This window comes from Grampus griseus (assembly GCF_964374135.1).
Source record: "Grampus griseus genome assembly, chromosome: 6".
NCBI classification, from domain to species: Eukaryota; Metazoa; Chordata; class Mammalia; order Artiodactyla; family Delphinidae; genus Grampus; species Grampus griseus.
In genome coordinates this window covers 65,791,656-65,812,099 of record NC_139000.1, presented here as the reverse complement: position 1 = coordinate 65,812,099, position 20,444 = coordinate 65,791,656, and the positions used below count along the sequence as shown (strand labels likewise).

Sequence of the window (20,444 nt, the reverse complement as noted above, 5' to 3'; positions counted from 1 at the left end):
ATTCACAATTTTTAAAAGTTATACTCCATTTATAGTTATTATTCAAAATGGCTATATTCCCTGTGCTGTACAATATATTCTTTTAGCTTATTTACATTATACATAGTAGTTTGTACCTCTTAATCCCCTACACCTATCTTGTCCCTTCCCCTTTTCCTCTCCCCACTGGTAACCACTAGTTTGTTCTACGTGAGTCTGTTTCTTTTTTGTTATATTCATTAGTTTGTTTTATTGTTCAGATTCCACATATAAGTGATATCAAATATTATTTGTCTTTCTCTGACTTACTTCACTAAGCATAATACCCTCTAAGTCCTAAATTTAGCTTCACGAAACCTTTTCAAACAAACTTTTCTGGATACAGTAGAGTACATTCTTAATGGTCTGCCTTGAGTTAATATTAAAATAGCAAATAGAACTCAGAGGAACCATAAAGCATAAAGAGTGACAAGAGGAAGTATGTCTGAAACAAATAATTTATTATGGATAAGCCATGAAATGAATAATTCAAATCATGGTCAAAAGAAGTCTACAGAGTAAGAAGAAAATGATCGTGAATATGAAGCATTTTCGAAAAAAAGTGGGGTGTGGCAGCAGTGGCACAGAAGACCTAAAACTGTAGGAGGCAATACTTGAGCATAGTTAATATATTATTTATATGACCTACTTTCAAATGCACATAAAAATTTTAATAAAAAAACAGAAAAGTAATGAAACCACAACAACTAAAACAATGGTAAATGGAGAAAGGGAAAGGGTTGAGAAATTAAATGTAAATGAGAACCAAAACTTATCTATGAGCTTCCTAGAAGGTAAGGAAAAAGAGAAATATAATGTTTAAAAAAATCATCTAATTGAATACAATACACTCGGTTATTAGCAGAGTCATGTTATCTAATATAATACTTAAAGGAGAAATTTATTACAAGATTTACTTTATAACTAACAGCAACAAAGGTAAAGCGTAGTCTTACCAAAAGAAGATATATGGCAATTTTTACACTATTATCAATAAAATATGTTATATTATTAGATTGTTCTATGAAAGATTTCCTGCAACTAGTTAAAAAAAAATGTGTGTGTGACTTTCTACTAGTTTGACTAGAAACATAGTTAAGATTTAAATAAACTAAAGGAATCATCATTCTTAACTGTTCCTCTATTCCACAGACTACAAGTTTAGAAAAGTAATGGCTATTGAACATTACTCAGTGGAAAAACAAAAACATAATGGAGGGACTTCTGGCTTCCAATCCAGGATGTAGGAACTTGGAAGTTGTCTCTCCTTTTCACACAACATGAAAAAAGCTGAGCAAACTGAAAATCAACACCTCTTCCTAGAGTCATCAGAGAACTGAGGTCATAGGGCAAATTGCTGTTCCCAAAACTAGAGAGACAGGCAGATACAGAGAATGACAATTTAGCAGAGCAAAAACCCAGAAGAAAGGAAGCTCCATGGAAACCAGTAACAGGGTAGGAAAATCAAATTTGCAATTAACAAATTACTGGAGGATCAGTGTGGACATATTTGAGAGTTAAAATGTCTGGGAGGGCCCGGTCTAGAGGAGTTCCCATAATTTCGTGAATTCTACACAGAGGAGCACAATCAGATTGTCACTGTGAAGATCAGAGAAAAGTCCCTTCCTGCTTTCTGTGGGAGGAGAGGGAACACAGACATTTAAAAATATGCCCTAGCGGGGAGGAGTCAAGATGGCAGAATAGGAGGACGCAGAATTCGTTGCTCCTCGCAAGTACATCAAGAATACATCTACAAATAGAACAATTCTCATAGAGCACCTGCTGAACATTAGCAGAAGACTTTGGAACCTAAAAGGACAAGAAAAATCCCCTCACAACTGGGTAAGATGAAAGAAAGAAAAAAAAAGAAAAGAGGAATCAAAAATGGGACTAGCACCCCTGGCGGGAAGCTGAAGGTGAGGAGAGGTCCCTGCAACTCAGAAATTCTAACTCCCTCATGGTGGGGAAATCAGCTGGGAAAGAAAAGGACCTTCGGGGGAATCAAAGGAGAACACAGCCATTGGTCAGTAGAAGGCAGGACAAAGTAAGAACTGCACACATGGTCTACACCACAGCTCTGTGCATTCCAGCCTGAGTCATGAGTCACCTATTGCAAACAAGGTCTGGGTGCTGGAAAATGGGATTTGGAGTGAGGACCCAGGGAGGGGACAGCTGTTGGCTACAAAAAGACAGCCTGAAGGGACAGGAGTAAGGAGCTCTACAACCAGGAGAGTTTGTGGGAAAAGTTCCAGACACCATAGAAGCAAGGCGTCACTCTTGAGTGGTATGCAAAGGGTGGGGCCACCATTACAACACCTTTGCAGCCGGCTTCTGCCTCCCCGGGCACAGCAGAGGGGACAGGAATGAGGGAAGCACAGCCAGGAATGCCCCTAGAGGAAGCGTGGTCTGCCTGGAAGGTGAAGTGCCATTGCTGAGTGGTGCATGGGGGCAGGGCAAGGCAGCCACCACCCTCACACGCCAGCTCCTGCATCCACGGGTACTGGGAGGGGGACTCCCACCAGAGCCAGTGCGCCACAGTCTGTTGCAACCGCCTGCTGGTCCCGGCTGCCGCAGGTAACTCGCACACACCCCAATTGTGGCCGCCCCCCAACTGTAGCCGCCGTACCCCTCCCTGGCCTGAATAAGTGGGACCCAATCAGCTGCTGCTTCCACTCCCTCTTGCCTGGGCAAGGAAGGAAGGTGGCGCACATGCAGAGAAGGGATCAAAACCGAAGCTGAGCCCCAGGGACAGTGCAACTAAGGAAGAGGAACGGAAATCTTTCCATGCAGTTGCAGAAGCTGCAGATTAAATCCCCAAGATCGGGTTGGTAAATCTTGCATCTGTGAGATACCTGAATAGATGAATGTTCCAACAATTGAGTTCAGTATAGCCTTCACAGCAGTGGACTTTGAGGGCAAGTACACCGGAGAGTCAGGCCAGGTCAGACTATGAGCTGACCCCACAGTGCCCACAGCAGGTGTAGAGACCTATGCAGAGGTATTGGAAGGCCTCCCTGGGAGGCGGGGATTGGCTATGGCTCACTGTGGGAGCAAGGACACTGAGAGAGGATGCCCCAAGAAAATATATTTATTACTGTTATGCTTTTATTGTTTGTTTCATTCTGTTCAGTTGTTGGTATTGTTGCTTTAATTATTTTTTATCTTTTATTCTTATTTTTTTAATATATATATTTTTAATTTTTCTATTTTTATTTTACTTTTTGGTTGTTTTGGGGTTTTTCTCTGGTTTTGGTTCTTTGATTTTTGTTTTATTTTATTTTTATTGCTTTCATGTATATATTTTATGTTTTCTTCACTTTTTTGCTTGCTTCCTTTCTGTTTTATTTTTCAGTTTTTGTTATTACTTTAGTCCATATTGATTTCTCTCATTTTTGAATTCTTTTGTTTGTTTGTTCTCTTATTTTTTTTCTGTGTGTGTGTTGTGTTGTTGTTGCTGCTGTTCGTTTGCTTTTGTTTTTGCTATTTGTCTTAGGCTTTATTCCTCTGTTAGTTTTCTTTACTTTTTGGGTTTTTTTCTTTCCTTTTTTTTCTTATTTCTCTGGTCACACTGTGCAGCTTCCAAGGTCTTGGTTCCTCGGCCAGGGGTCAGGCCTGGGCCTCCGTGGTGTGAGCACAGAGTCCAGCATGCTGGACCACCAGAGAATTCCCAGGACCAGGGAATATTAATTGGAGTGCGCTTTGCTGGAGGTATCCATATCAACACCAAGACCTGGCTCCACCCAACTTCCTGCAGGCTCCAGTGCTGGACACCTCACACCAAACAACCAGCAAGACATGAACACAGCCCCACCCGTCCACAGACAGGTTGCTTAAAGTCATACTAAGCTCACAGACTCCCCAAAACACATGACCTGATGCAGGCCTGCCATTAGAGGCAAAACACTCAGATCCACCCACCAGAGTGTAAGCACCAGTCCCTCCCACCAGGACACCTACACAAGCCCCTGGACCAACATCACTCACCAGAGGGCAGACCACAGAAGCAAGAGGAACCACAACCCTGCAGCCCACAGAAAGGAGACCATAAACAAAGCAGGTTAGACAAAATGAGATGACAGAGAAATATGCTGCAGATGAAGAAGCAAGGTAAAATCCCACAAAACCAAACAGATGAAGAGGAAATAGGTAATCTACCCGAGAAATAATTCAGAGTAATGATAGTAAAGATGATCCAAGATCTCAGAAACAAAATGGAGGCATGGATCAAGAAGATAAAAGAAATATTTAACAAGGACCTAGAAGAACCAACGAACAAACAATCAGTAATGAACAGCACAATAACTGAAATGAAAAGTACCCTAGAAGGAATCAATAGCAGAAAAACTGAGGCAGAAGAACAGATAAGTGACCTGTAAGACAGAATGGTAGAAATAACTGATGCAGAGCAGAATAAAGAAAAAAGAATGAAAAGAAATGAGGACAGTCTCAGAGACCTCTGGGACACGAAATGCACCAATATTCGAATTATAGGGGTCCCAGAAGAAGAAGAAGAGAAAGGGAAAGGGCCTAAGAAAATATCTGAACAGATTATACTCAAGAACTTCCCTAACATGGGAAAGGAAATAGCCACCCAAGTCCAGGAAGCACAAAGAGTCCCATACAGGATAAATCCAAGGAAAAACATGCCAAGACACATGTTATCAAGCTAAAAAAAATTAAATACGAAGAAAAAATATTAAAAGCAGCAAGGGAAAAGCAACAAATAAACTACAAGGGAATCCCCATAACGTTATCAGTTCATTTTTCAGCAGAAACACTGCAGTCAAAAAGGAGTGGCAGGACATATTTAAAGTGATGAAAGGGGAAAACCTACAACCAAGACTACTCTACCCAGCATGGATCTGATCCAGATTTAATGGAGAAATCAAAAGCTTTACAGACAAGCAAAAGCTAAGAGAATTCAGCACCACCAAACCAGCTCTACAACAAATGCTAAAGGAACTCTCTAGGCAGGAAACACAAGAGAAGAAAAAGACCTACAAAAACAAAACAATTAAGAAAATGGTAATAGGAATATACATATCGATAATTACCTTGAATGTACATACATATCGATAATTACCTTGAATGTAAATGGATTACATGCTCCAACCAAAAGACAAAGACTGGCTGAATGGACACAATAACAAGACCCGTGTATATGCTGTCTACAAGAGACCCACTTCAGACCTAGGGACACATACAGACTGAAAGTAAGGGGATGGAAAAAGATATTCCATGCAAATGGGAATCATAAGAAAGCTGGAGTAGCAATACTCATACCACACAAGATAGACTTTATTATCTTTTTCCATTTTATTTTTTGGCTGTGCCGGGTATTACTTGCAGCAGGCAAGATCTTCGTTGCAGCATGCAGTATATTTAGTTGCAGCACACGCGCTCTTCATTGCAGCATGCAGGCTTCTTTCTAGTTGTGGCACGCAAACTTCTCTCTAGCTGTGGTACATGGGCTCCAGGGCACGTGGGCTCTGTACTTGTGGCACACAGGCTCTGCAGTTGAGGCGTCCAAGCTCAATAGTTAAAGCACACGGGCTTAGTTACCCCACGGCATGTGGGATCTTAGTTCCCCAACCAGGGATTAAACCTGCATCCCCTGCATTGGAAGGTGGATTCTCTACCACTGGACCACCAGGGAAGCCCGAAGAGAGACTTTAAAATAAAGACTATTACAAGAGAAAAGGAAGGACACTACATAGTGATCAAGGGATCAATCCAAGAAAAAGATATAAGAATTGTAAATATTTATGCACCCAACTTAGGAGTACCTCGATACATAAGGTAAATGCTAACAGCCATAAAAGGGGAATTTGACAGTAACACAATAATAGTGGGGGACGTTTACACTCCACTTACACCAATGGACAGATCAGCGAGACAGAAAATTAATAAGGAAACACAAGACTTAAATGACACATCAGACCAGATAGACTTAACTGACATTTATAGTACATCCCATCCAAAAGCAGCAGAATACACTTTCTTCTCAAGTGCACACAAAACATTCTCCAGGAGAGATCACATCCTGGCTCATAAATCAAGTCTCAGTAAATTTAAGAAAACTGAAATCGTATCAAGCATCTTTTCCAACCATAACACTATGAGATCAGAAATCAATTACAGGGAAAAAAATGTAAAAACCATAAACACATGGAGGCTAAACAATATGCAACTGAATAACCAAGAGATCACTGAATAAACTAAAGAGAAAATCAGAAAATAATAAGAAACAAATGACAACAAAACCATGACAACCCAAGACTTATGGGATGGAGCAAAAGCAGTTCTAGGATGGAAGTTTATAGCAATACAATCTTACCTCAAGAAACAAGAAAAATCTCAAATAAACAACCTAACCTTACATCTAGAGCAACTAGAGAAAGAAGAACAAACAAAACCCAAAGTTAGTAGAATGAAAGAAATCATAAATACCACAGCAGAAATAAATGAAATAGAAAGGAAGGAAACAATAGCAAAAATCAATAAAACTAAAAGCTGGTTCTCTGAAAAGTAAACAAAATTGATAAACCTTTAGCCAGATTCCACAAGAAAAAAGGGAGAGGACTCAAATCAATAAAATTAGAAATGAAAAAGGAGAAGTTACAGCTGACACCGCAGAAATACAAAGGATCATAAGAGACTACTACAAGCAACTATATGCCAATAGAATGGACAACATGGAAAAAATGGACAAATTCTTAGAAAAGGACAACCTCCCAGGACTGAGCCAGGAAGAAATAGAAAACATAAACAGACAAATCACAAGTAATGAAATTGAAACTGTGATTAAAAATCTTCCAACCAACAGAACTCCAGAACCAGAAGCCTTCACAGGCGAATTCTATCAAACATTTAGGGAAGAGCTAACACCTATTCTTCCCAAACCCTTGCAAAAATTGCAGAGGGTAGAACACTCCCAAACTCATTCTACAAGGCCACCATCACCCTGATAGCAAAACCAGACAAAGATATCACAAAAAGATAACTATAGGCCAATATCACTGATGAACATAGACACAAAAATCCTCAATGAAATACTAGCAAAATGAATCCAACAACACATAAAAAGGATCAAACACCATGATCAAGTGGGGTTTATCCCAGGGATGCAAGGATTCTTCAATAAACACAAATCAATGTGATATACCATATTAACAAACTGAAGAACAAAAACCATATGACCATCTCAACAGATGCTGAAAAGGCTTCTGACAAAATTCAACACACATTTATGATAAAAAAAACTCTCCAGAAAGGGGGCATAGAGGGACTCTACCTCAACATAATAAAGGTCATATACGACAAACCCACACCCAACATTATTCTCAATGGTGAAAAACTGAAAACATTTCCTCCAAGATCAGGAACAAGACAAGGGTGCCCACTCTCACCACTATTTATTCAACATAGTTTTGGAAGTCTCAGCCATGGAAATGAGAGAAGAAAAAGAAATAAAAGAAATTCAAAGTGGAAAAGAAGAAGTAAAACTGTCACCATTTACAGATGATATGATACTATATATAGAAAATCCTAAAGATGCCACCAGAAAACTACTAGAGCTAATCAATGCATTTGGTAAAGTAGCAGGATACAAAATTAATGCACAGAAATCTCTGGCATTCCCATACACTAATGATGAAAAATCTGAAAGAGAAATTAAGGAAACACTCCCATTTACCATTGCAACAAAAAGAATAAAATATCTAGGAATAAACCTACCTAGGGAGACAAAAGACCTGTATGCAGAAAACTATAAGACACTGATGAAAGAAATTAAAGATGATACAAACAGATGGAGAGATATACCATGTTCTTGGATTGGAAGAATCAACATTGTGAAAATGACTCTACTACCCAAAGCAATCTACAGATTCAATGCAATCCCTATCAAACTACCACTGGCATTTTTCACAGAACTAGAACAAAAAATTTTACAATTTTTATGGAAACACAAAGACCCCGAAGAGCCAAATCAATCTTGAGAAAGAAAAATAGAGCTGGAGGAATCAGGTTCCCTGACTTCAGACTATACACAAAGCTACAGTAATCAAGACAACATGGTACTGGCACAAAAACAGAAATATAGATCAATGGAACAGGATAGAAAGCCCAGAGATTAAATCCACGCACCTATGGTCAACTAGTCTATGACAAAGGAGACAAGGATACACAATGGAGAAAAGACAGTCTCTTCAATAAGTGGTGCTAAGAAAACTGGACAGCTACATGTAAAAGAATGAAATTAGAACACTTCCTAACACCCTACAAAAGAAAAAAAAATTCAAAATGGATTAAAGACCTAAATATAAGACTGGACACTATAAAACTCTCAGAGGAAAACAAAGTCAAAACACTCTGTGACATAAATCATAGCAAGATCTTTTTTGACCCACCTCCTAGAGTAATGGAAATAAAAACAAAAATAAACAAATGGGACCTAATGAAACTTCAAAGCTTTTGCACAGCAAAGGAAACCATAAACAAGACGAAAAGACAACCCTCAGAATGGGAGAAAATATTTGCAAAGGAAGCAACTGACAAAGGATTAATCTCCAAACTATACATGCAGCTCATGGAGCTCAATATCAAAAAAAGAAAAAACCCAATAAAAAAAATGGATGGAAGACCCAAATAGACATTTCTCCAAAGAAGACATACATATGGCCAACAGACACATGAAAAGATGCTCAACATCACTAATTATTAGAGAAATGCATATCAAAACTACAATGAGGTATCACCTCACACCAGTCAGAATGGCCATCATCAAAAAATCTATAAACAGTAAATGCTGGAGAGGGTGTGGAGAAAAGGGAACCTTCATGCACTCTTAGTAGGAATGTAAACTGATACAGCCACTATGGAGAACAGTATGGAGGTTCCTCAAAAAAGTAAAACTAGAACTACCATACGACCCAGCAATCCCACTACTGGGCATATACCCTGAGAAAATCATAATTGAAAAAGACACATGCACCCCAATGTTCATTACAGCACTGTTTACAAAAGCCAGGACATGGAAGCAACCTAAATGTCTATCAACAGAGGAGTGGATAAACAAGATGTGGTACATATATATACCATGGAATATTACTCAGCCATAAAAAGAAGCAAAACTGGGTCATTTGCAGAGACATGGTTGGACCTAGAGAGCGTCATAAAGAGTGAAGAAAGTCATTAAGAGAAAAACAAACATCGTACATTAAGACATACATGTGGAATCTAGAAAAATGTCACAGACTATCTTATTTGCAAAGCTGAAAGAGAGACAGAGACGTAGAGAACAAATGTATGGATACCAAGGAAGAAAGGGTGGGGGTGGGAGGAACTGGGAGATTCAGATTGACATATATACACAATTGATACTATGTGTAGAATTGATAACTAATGAGAACATACTGTATCACACAGGGAACTCTACTTTATGCACTGCGGTAACCTAAATGGGAAGGAAATCCAAAAAAGAGGGGATATATATACAAGTACAGCTGATTTATTTTGCTGTACAGTACAAACTAACACAACATTGTAAAGCAACTATGCTCCAATAAAAACTAATTTAAAAATAAAATAAAATAAAATTTCCCCTAAGTATATATTTCTTAACAAGGCCTCTCCTCAAGAGAAATTATTTTACCAAAGCCTGCTGGAATTTTACCAGAGACTAACCGACCCCCAGGGTGTAAAAACCCAACTCCAAAACCCTCTAGCCTTCCAATCTTTCCTAAGGGAGAAAAAACTGAGAAGCACTTGTGAAGGTCAGAGCCTAGGGGCACAAGCTCACTAAAAGACTGAGACCTAAACATAAGACTATGGAATACTTCCCCTCCCCAGACACCTCACAATAGGTTTCATCAATAGGGCTTCGGTATAATAAAAAGGTAATACAACTGAAAGACCTTTGTGTTTCAGATGATATCTAAGAAGTCTCTCAAGAAAACAAAATAGATAAACAGCCAGACTCATCAAGAAAAAAAGGGAGAAGATTAAAATCAATAGAATTAGAAATGAAAAAGAAGAAGTAAAAACTGACACTGCAGAAATACAAAAGATCATGAGAGATTACTACAAGCAACTACATGCCAATAAAATGGACAACCTGGAAGAAATGGACAAATTCTTAGAAAAACACAACCTGCCAAGAATGAATCAGGAAGAAATAGAAAATATGAACAGACCAATCACAAGCACTGAAATTAAAACTATGATTAAAAATCTTCCAACAAACAAAGGCCCAGGACCAGATGGCTTCACAGGCGAATTCTGTCAAACATTTAGAGAAGAGCTAACACCTATCCTTCTCAAACTCTTCCAAAAAATAGCAGAGGGAGGAACCCTCCCAAATTCATTCTACGAGGCCACCATCACCTTGATACCAAAACCAGACAAGGATGTCACAAAGAAAGAAAACTACAGGCCAATATCACTGATGAACATAGATGCAAAAATCCTCAACAAAATACTAGCAAACAGAATCCAACAGCACATTAAAAGGATCATACACCATGATCAAGTGGGGTTTCTTCCAGGAATGCAAGGATTCTTCAATATACGCAAATCAATCAATGTAATAAACCATATTAACCAATTGAAGGAGAAAAACCATATGATCATCTCAATAGATGCAGAGAAAGCTTTCGACAAAATTCAACACCCATTTATGATAAAAACCCTGCAGAAAGTAGACATAGGGGGAACTTTCCTCAACATAATAAAGGCCATATATGAAAAACCCAGAGCCAATATCGTCCTCAATGGTGAAAAACTGAAAGCATTTCCACTAAGATCAGGAACAAGACAAGGTTGCCCACTCTCACCACTCTTATTCTACGTAGTTTTGGGAGTTTTAGCCACAGCAATCAGAGAAGAAAAAGAAATAAAAGGAATCCAAATCGGAAAAGAAGAAGTAAAGCTGTCATTGTGTGCAGATTACATGATACTATACATAGAGAATCCTAAAGATGCTACCAGAAAACTACTAGAGCTAATCAATGCATTTGGTAAAGTAACAGGATCCAAAATTAATGCACAGAAATCTCTGGCATTCCCATACACTAATGATGAAAAATCTGAAAGTGAAATCAAGAAAACACTCCCATTTACCATTGCAACAAAAAAGAATAAAATATCTAGGAATAAACCTACCTAAGGAGAAAAAAGACCTGTATGTAGAAAATTATAAGACACTGATGAAAGAAATTAAAGATGATACAAATAGATGGAGAGATATACCATGTTCTTGGATTGGAAGAATCAACATTGTGAAAATGACTCTACTACCCAAAGCAATCTACAGATTCAATGCAATCCCTATCAAACTATCACTGGCATTTTTCACAGAACTAGAACAAAAACTTTCACAATTTCTATGGAAACACAAAAGACCCCGAATAGCCAAAGCAATATTGAGAACGAAAAATGGAGCTGGAGGAATCACGCTCCCTGACTTCAGACTATACTACAAAGCTACAGTAATCAAGACAGTATGGTACTTTCACAAAAACAGAAAGATAGATCAATGGAACAGGATAGAAAGCCCAGAGATAAACCCACACACATATGGTCACCTTATCTTTGATAAAGGAGGCAGGAATGTACAGTGGAGAAAGGACAGCTTCTTCAATAAGTGGTGCTGGAAAAACTGGACAGGTACATGTAAAAGTATGAGATTAGATCACTCCCTAACACCATACACAAAAATAAGCTCAAAATGGATTAAAAACCTAAATGTAAGGCCAGAAACTATCAAACTCTTAGAGGAAAACACAGGCAGAAAGAACACTCTACGACATAAATCACAGCAAGATCCTTTTTGACCCACCTCCTAGAGAAATGGAAATAAAAACAAAAATAAACAAATGGGACCTAATGAAACTTCAAAGCTTTTGCACAGCAAAGGAAACCATAAACAAGACTAAAAGACAACCCTCAGAATGGGAGAAAATATTTGCAAATGAAGCAACTGACAAAGGATTAATTTCCAAAATTTACAAGCAGCTCGTGAAGCTCAATAACAAAAAAACAAACAACCCAATCCAAAAATGGGCAGAAGACGTAAATAGACATTTCTCCAAAGAAGATATACAGACTGCCAACAAACACATGAAAGAATGCTCAACATCATTAATCATTAGAGAAATGCAAATCAAAACTACAATGAGATATCATCTCACACCAGTCAGAATGGCCATCATAAAAAAATCTAGAAACAATACATGCTGGAGAGGGTGTGGAGAAAAGGGAACACTCTTGTACTGCTGGTGGGAATGTGATTGGTACAGACACTATGGAGAACAGTATGGAGGTTCCTTAAAAAACTAAAAATTGAACTACCATATGACCCAGCAATCCCACTACTGGGCATATACCCTGAGAAAACCATAATTCAAAAAGAGTCACGCACCAAAATGTTCACTGCAGCTCTATTTACAATAGCCCGGAGACGGAAACAACCTAAGTGCCCATCATCAGATGAATGGATAAAGAAGATGTGGCACATATATACAATGGAATATTACTAAGCCATAAAAAGAAACAAAATTGAGCTATTTGTAATGAGGTGGATAGACCTAGATTCTGTCATACAGAGTGAAGTAAGTCAGAAAGAGAAAGACAAATACCATATGCTAACACATATATATGGAATTTAAGAAAAAAAATGTCATGAAGAACCTAGGGGTAAGACAGGAATGAAGACACAGACCTACTAGAGAACAGACTTGAGGATATGGGGAGGGGGAAGGGTGAGCTGTGACAAAGCGAGAGAGAGGCATGGACATATATACACTACCAAACGTAAGGTAGACAGCTAGTGGGAAGCAGCCGCATAGCACAGGGAGATCAGCTCAGTGCTTTGTGACTGCCCGGAGGGGTGGGATAGGGAGGGTGGGAGGGAGGGAGACGCAAGAGGGAAGAGATATGGGAACATATGTATATGTATAACTGATTCACTTTGTTATAAAGCAGAAACTAACACCATTTTAAAGCAATTATACCCAATAAAGATGTTAAAAAAAAGAAACCCAAATAAAAAGGACACCAAAGCAAACGTTAGCCTTTGCTAAACAAACAGTAAACACAGCCTAACCCCTAGCAGATAAACATAAAACCTCACACTAAAGACCTTTCTCTCAGTACATTTTACCCATTTGGTTAATTTTATGTGTCAACTTGGTTAAACCACTCTACCCATGATAACCAGTTGTTTTTTGTTTTTTGGGTTTTTTTGCGGTACGCGGGCCTCTCACTGTCGTGGCCTCTTCCGTTGCGGAGCATAGGCTCCGGACGCGCAGGCTCAGTGGCCATGGCTCACGGGCCTAGCCGCTCCACGGCATGTGGGATCTTCCCGGACCAGGGCACGAACCTGTGTCCCCTGCATCGGCAGGCGGACTTTCAACCACTGCGCCACCAGGGAAGCCCAAATAACCAGTTTTTAATCAAACACCAATCTAGATGTTGCTGTGAAAGTGTTTTGTAGATGTGATTAACATTTAAATCAGTAGACTTTGAGTAAAACAGATAACGCCTCCATAATGTGAATGGGTCTCATACAACCAATTTAAGACCTTAAAAAAAAGAACTAATCCTCTGAGGGGGAAGGAATTTTGCCTCCAGAATGCTTTTGGGTTCAGCTGCAATATCAACTCTTCCCTGGGTCTCCAGTTTGTTATGCATAATTTAGATTTGCCAGCCCACAACTATCAATACATGAAACAATGCCTTAAAATCAACTTCTCAGTCTCTCTCTGTCTCTCTCTCATATCTTTATTTATCTATCTATCTCTACACACACACACACACACACACACACACACACACACACACAATTAGTTCTGTTTCTCTGGAGAATCCTATTACAGACTTTGTTCCTGTTTAGGACTTCAGTCTTAAAATTGCAAGGACTTGGATTCTGTCAACGACCTGAATAAGCTTAGAAGGAGATTCTTCCCAAATTAAGCCTCCAGATGAAAACATAAGCCAATTGAAAACTCAATTACAATCGAGATAATGAGCAGAGGACCCACCTAAACTATGCCCAGACTCCTGACCCACAGCAATTTAATAAATGTGTACATTCTTTTAAGGCTTTAATTTGTTATACAGCCGGAGAAAAAACTAATGTACCACAAGATATCTTCCCGAAGAATTTATAAGAGAAAATAATAGAGAAAATGGTTATGAAACATAAACACTAGAAATCTTGACAATATAAAAAAATACAACCAACAATGCTAAGAACAGGAAATTAAGTCCTCCAATTACTCTCTTTAAGTTCACTTCAAAATGGAGGAGAAAGGATGAATAAGTAAAAATTTGCTAATTTTCTCATTTTCTTTTTACAGTATGCAGTTGAGAGATACTATTCATATTTTTTAGAATATGTTAGCATCAAGATGTATAGTGTTCAAACACAAGTATCACATGATATCACTTATATGTGGAATCCAAAAGAACGACACAAATGAACTTATTTGCAACACAGAAACAGACTCACAGACATAGAAAGCAAACATTGTTACCAAAGGGAAAAGGGAGGGCTGGATAAATTAGGAGTTTGGGATTAACAGCTACACACCACTATATATAAAGAAGATAAACAACAAAGACCTGCTGTATAGCACAGGGAACTATATTCAATATCTTGTAATAACCGATAGTGGAAAATAATCTGAAAAAGAATATATATACATATATGTATACACACATATATATAACTGAATCACTTTGCTATATACCTTAAGCTAACATAAGATTGTAAATCAACTATACTTCAATTTTAAAAAGTATAGTGTTAAATATTATATATAAAATAATAAATTTAATCACAAGAACTGATACAGACCCTAAACCTTCCAAATTATCAACGTAAGAGTGCATGCACATATACACACACACACAAATGAAGAGAAGACAGATATGTGGCAAATTTTAAAAAGACAAAGAAAATACTAAAGCAGAAAGCCTAAGGTCAATCAGAGAACAAAGATCAAATAAGTATATCAGATCTTACGCAGATGGAATAAACTTATCTTTAAAAAGGTAAAGACGTAAATATTGAGTCAAGACACAAAGTTCAACCAAATAGTATATACAAGAGATTCATCTAAATATGCAATGTTAAAGGATGAACAAATATATAACAAATTTAACTGAAAGAATGCTGGAGGAAAGATAATAGTTTAAGAAGAAAATTAAGATATAATCTGAATGACTAAAGATGAAAAAATTAGAATAAATGTATTAAATCTTGTTATCTTCTTGATCTCATGGTCTCCACCTTCAACTAGAATTCTGTTAACTAAATTAAGTCTCCTTGTATTGTGTATTTTAATTTCCTTCTCCACTACTTTCAAATATTTTGCCTAACATTTTTTAAATGCAAAAATTTCTTTCTCTGCACTGTTAAATTTCCTCATTTGTTTCCACTAGTTTCTAAGAATTCAGTGATCTCTTAAAATGTCATATACCATTCCACTTGTGTTGCTTTCTAAAATCACTAAAAACTTCATGATTGTTGAATTTAATATTTTTTCACAAACCTCATGAATTTTGTAACATTTTACATTAACCACCTTTTGTTTCTTGAAACTGTCCTCTCTCAATTCATGACATATGATATTATACTTCTCTCTTTCTACTTCTCTGAACAGTCTTTTCATCTCTTTAACCGAAACTTGTTCTTCCTCTCACCCATTAATAATATCAGCAAATATCTAGTTCTTAGAATTCCGTTTAAAGTCTTCCCTCTAACTATAACATTAGATATCTATATATCAAGGAGAAAACTCCTTCCCAAGGATTGGATCCATGCTTTCAATGGTTTGCTTAAAAATCTCTAAATGGAATTCCCACCAATAACTAAAACACAAATTGTCTAAAAGAAGCTCAGAAGTCATCCTCACAGTAAGTTGTTGTACCTCTTTATAATAACCCTGTTTCTGACAACAACGCCACTGCTCCCCTGGATTCTCCAGGCTGAAAACCTAAGAGTCACTTTCAAATTACTGTCAGTTCCTTATGGTTCTAATTTATATATCTTTAATTCTTGCAAAACTAATAGTTCAGGTTCATGTTATTACTCTTATACTATGAAATAATCTTCTTACAGATCATTCTACTTTCTGCTTTTCTTTTTCTAATTGTATACAGGATTATCAGTTTTATTTTCAGAGATTACAGATTAATTAACTTAAGTGAATGAAAAGCTTAGATAGATTCCTTTGGCCTGTAAGTCCAACTACTTCATTCTAGCAATAAAGGCCTTTCCTTAATACAGGTCCAATATAATATTCATCTTAGCCTACACTGCTACATATTATCTATGAAACAAACTATAAATTTCAGTATCACCAAAACATACTCTATACTCCCACCTTCAAGAATTTTGCCTGATGTTCACCATGGGCAAATCCTCCTATAATCTCTACCTATTAAAACCATTTGAATACCTTAAGACCTCTCCACAGAATTTAATCTCTCCTTCCTTTGAATCTTTATAGCACTCTGCTTGTGATTCTCTCATGGCACTTAAAATACATTGGTTTTATTCAATTTAAGTCACACATTTAAAAATATTCAAAGAGCATCTATTATAAATCAGGCAATATGGTAAATATTAGATGTTGGGTATACAAGGGTCCCCACCCTCACAGAACCTTAATCTAATGTAGTAGAATATGGTTACTTGCACCTCACTTTTATCCCCACCCTACTGCTCATAGAGACTTAGAAATCATTAAAGGCAAGAAATTTAACTCTGAATTTTCCACAGTACCATCACAAGATAATGTCTACATTTAATACAGCAATTTGTTGAATTAAACTGAAAATATACCCTGTAGAAAGTGACAAGCATTATTGTACAAAAGTATACATGGTTTAGGCTAAGAAATTAAAGGGCCTAGAAAACAAATTAGGTGCCTAAAAAACAAATAATTTCTCTCATGGGCATTTAATATTTTACGAGCTAAGTGATTCTACTCAAAAAGTAAATGGTGAAATAATATCTACCCAAGGAAAAGGAAGTAGAAAAAGAATTTAGCAAAGACAAAAGAAAAATATATTGTCATTTAAGAAAGTCAACATTTTTTATAATGTTATGCTATTACTATCTAGACCTGGTAAACTAAGCATTCCCTAAAGCATTGCAAACTTAATGCCAAAGGATATCAAAAAGAGTGCCAAAATCCATTCCCCTCCACAGAACAGACCTGTGACTGAGGAAGACATTGCTCAGCCTGGATCTACATTTTCCCAAATCCCCTGAATCTTGCGGTGGCCATGACTGGTTTTTCTCAATGAAATGCTGGTACAAATGATGTTTGCCACTTCCAAGTCTTAACATTGTATTTATTAGGCAGCTTAGACTAGCCTAATTAATATACGAGGCATATGGCAATAATTATCTATATTAAAATTCATTTGGATATTGTTTGATATTCGAGTGGCAAATACAAACTGTTTTTCTCAAAATAAACTAAAAAGTTATTTTTAAAATTTTATCACTATAGCACCAATTATGACATTTTCATAAGGAAAATACAATGCTGGAAAAGGTATAAATTTCAAATTTATATGTCATATAGGAATCTATATTCAATTTTAGAACAAGTTTATATGGATGTAGAGAATGAACAAATTATTTAATCTTTTACCTACATTAACTTCCATTTTTAGTCCTTTAATAAAACAACTTAATAACAATAACCAACCTTTGATGAAAGTTCTCATGATTGTTTAATTGGCTAGGAAGGAAAATAGAGTAAGAAGTCGGAAGAGCATAGGTGCCAGAAAGAACCTTCATTTATCTAGAAAATACAGATAATTTAGCCTATAAAGAGCTACTGGGTATAAAATAAATTTAAATAGTATATCATGATATAGGCCATTCTTAAATTTCTTTCACCTTTATTTTTAAGATGTTAATACCTTGAAGATTATTCCTGGAAGCAATGACCACATGAATTTTTGTAGTGATAATATACTGAGTACATAATTACATATAATTTAAAATATATAGTTATATATAATTGTATAATTACAATTATAGAATTGCATAATTTGAAAATGCAAGTTTTCAAAAGATCAAAATAGAATAATCCCAGTTGTTAAATCAGATCTTTTCTACAAATTAAACCGTTTTAAAATTTCTAAGTTTCAGAAGTGAATGATAATTTTAAAAAAAAAAAAGCAGATTTCAACAAAAAGTGATTGATAGTTACTACTATAAAATTACAATATCATCTTAAGAGTTTTATTGTATATATAACATAGTCTATTAATTCAGAAAACAAAGAATAACTGACTAAAGTACTATAGTAACCTGACTATAGTAATAGCTTGACATAAAGACCCTGATATTCTTTATGAACATTATTGCAAAAAAATTTTTTAATATTTGTAAAGACCTACTACCTGGAACAAATATTATAAATTTAGTATTTTCTGTTGTAACACCAACCTGTTCCAATTCTTCTATTTTAGCATCCTTGACTTGCAGAATTTCTAAAACTTTTCTGTCTTTTGCTTCAGATTTCTGTTTTTCTCTAGAAACAAAAAATATATATATTAAAATTTTATTAGTCATAATTTGTAGCCAATTCTTTAAATTTTCACATCCTGATAATGAGTATCACATTAAAATATAGAAAATTAAATTATCAGAAGTTGACAGCCCTTTCAGAATTCATCAGAAACCACATGGCAAGTGACAACAACTTACAACTGCTGACAACTAAGACAACTTCATACTAAAAAAAAGTTTGGTTTCTATATTTAGATGTATTACAAAACATATTAAAACACATTTGATCTTGATTATAACAGCCACTATATCATAAATTTAAAATAATTACTGAATATGTCAATATGCTCTTGTTAATGTAAACGCTTTATATATGCAATTATGTTAAGAATAAAATAGTTATCATTTTTAAAGTAAAAGCCTCAAAAGAGAGAAAACTAAAGACTTACTAATAACCAACATTAAATAAATGGGGGGGGGACTTCCCTGGCGGTCCAGTGGTTAAGACTCTGCACTTCCAATGCAGTGCACACAGGTTCAATCCCTGGTCGGGTAACTAACATCCCACATGCCGTGGGGTGTGGCCAATAAATAAATAAATAAATGGGGGAGAACTGTATTGGGTGTTCAGTTATATATATTTTTAAACTTTAAAAATAGGTAAAATAAATGAAATCTGTACCTAAATCACTCATGAATCACAAAGTATACAGGTAGGAAGAAAGAAAGAACCCTTATTTAAGAGTGAGATGAAGCAAAGGAGTTTAGAAGGCACAGGGGATATTAGAATTAAGAGACACCAATCATAAAAGCATACCACTGCTGGTGACCAAGATGGCAGAGTAGGAAGACCCTGAACTCACCTCCCTCCCTGGACAACATGAAAATTACAACTACTTATGAAGCAACTATTTATGAGAGTAAACTGAAGACTAGCAGAAAAGATACTCCACAAATAAAGACATGAAGAAACCACAATAAGATGGTTAGGAAGGGTGGAGACACAATATAGTCAGGATCCTCACTCCAGGATTGGTGGACCCCAACTGGGAGGATAATCACAATTTTAGAGGTCTTCTCCAAAGAGCAAGGGATCTGAGTGCCATGTTAAGCTCTCCAGCCCAGATATCCTACACCAAGATGATGATACCACAGAACATCTGGCTTTGAAAACCAGTGGGGCTCATGTTCAGGAGAGCTGGAAGCTACAGGAAACAGAGATTCCACCTTTAAAAAGCATGCACAAAATCTCACATAATCCAAGTTCCAGTGCAGAGGCAGTGGTATGAAAAGAGTCTGGATCAGATCCACTTGCTGGTCTTGGAGAGCCTCCTGGAGAGGCAAGAGGCAACTGAGACCCCCTGGGGGACAGAGATGCTGGTGGCAGCCATTCTGGGCGACTTGTTCTACTGCAATAACACCAGCACTGGCAAGTACCATTTTGGAATCCTCCCTCTACCCTACTAGCACCAGGGGACTTGGCACCCACCTGTGGGCTAGCACCAGCTGTAAATCACCCCAGGCTGCACAGACAGCTATGCAAGGACCCAGCCCCAGGCTCCCTTGGGCATACAGCCAATGACACAGAAAACCTACCTTTTTCTCCAGCAGGCCTACAGCCACTGCATGAGGCACAGCCTCACAGCCAGTTGGGCCAGGGGCCAGCTCTGCCTAACAACATATCCACAGTAGTTGGCCCCACCACAACAGAAGGGTACATGCTGCCAACATAAGGAGAACCCCTAGAGCACAAAGCTCTGGTGATGAGAGGGGAGTGTGCTACTGGACCCCATGGAGTGTCTCCTACATAAGGCTACTTCTCCAAATTGGGAAATGTAACTGACTGACCTAACATACAGAAATAAACATAGAGAATAGGGCAAAA

At 37.1% G+C, this 20,444-nt stretch overlaps 1 protein-coding gene across 4 annotated transcripts in view; it reads right to left on the bottom strand.

Moving 5' to 3' along the window:
• The window catches only part of CNTLN (centlein), a gene marked incomplete at its 5' end in the record, with an annotated part of 329,914 nt that overhangs the window by 227,752 nt on the left and 81,718 nt on the right, over positions 1 to 20,444 (bottom strand). For all 4 annotated transcript variants that reach the window (XM_082656525.1, XM_082656528.1, XM_082656526.1 and 1 more), the window contains one exon: positions 18,497 to 18,581. In XM_082656525.1, coding sequence (XP_082512651.1) covers positions 18,497 to 18,581 — 85 coding nt within the window. The remainder of the gene's footprint in view (positions 1 to 18,496; positions 18,582 to 20,444) is intronic.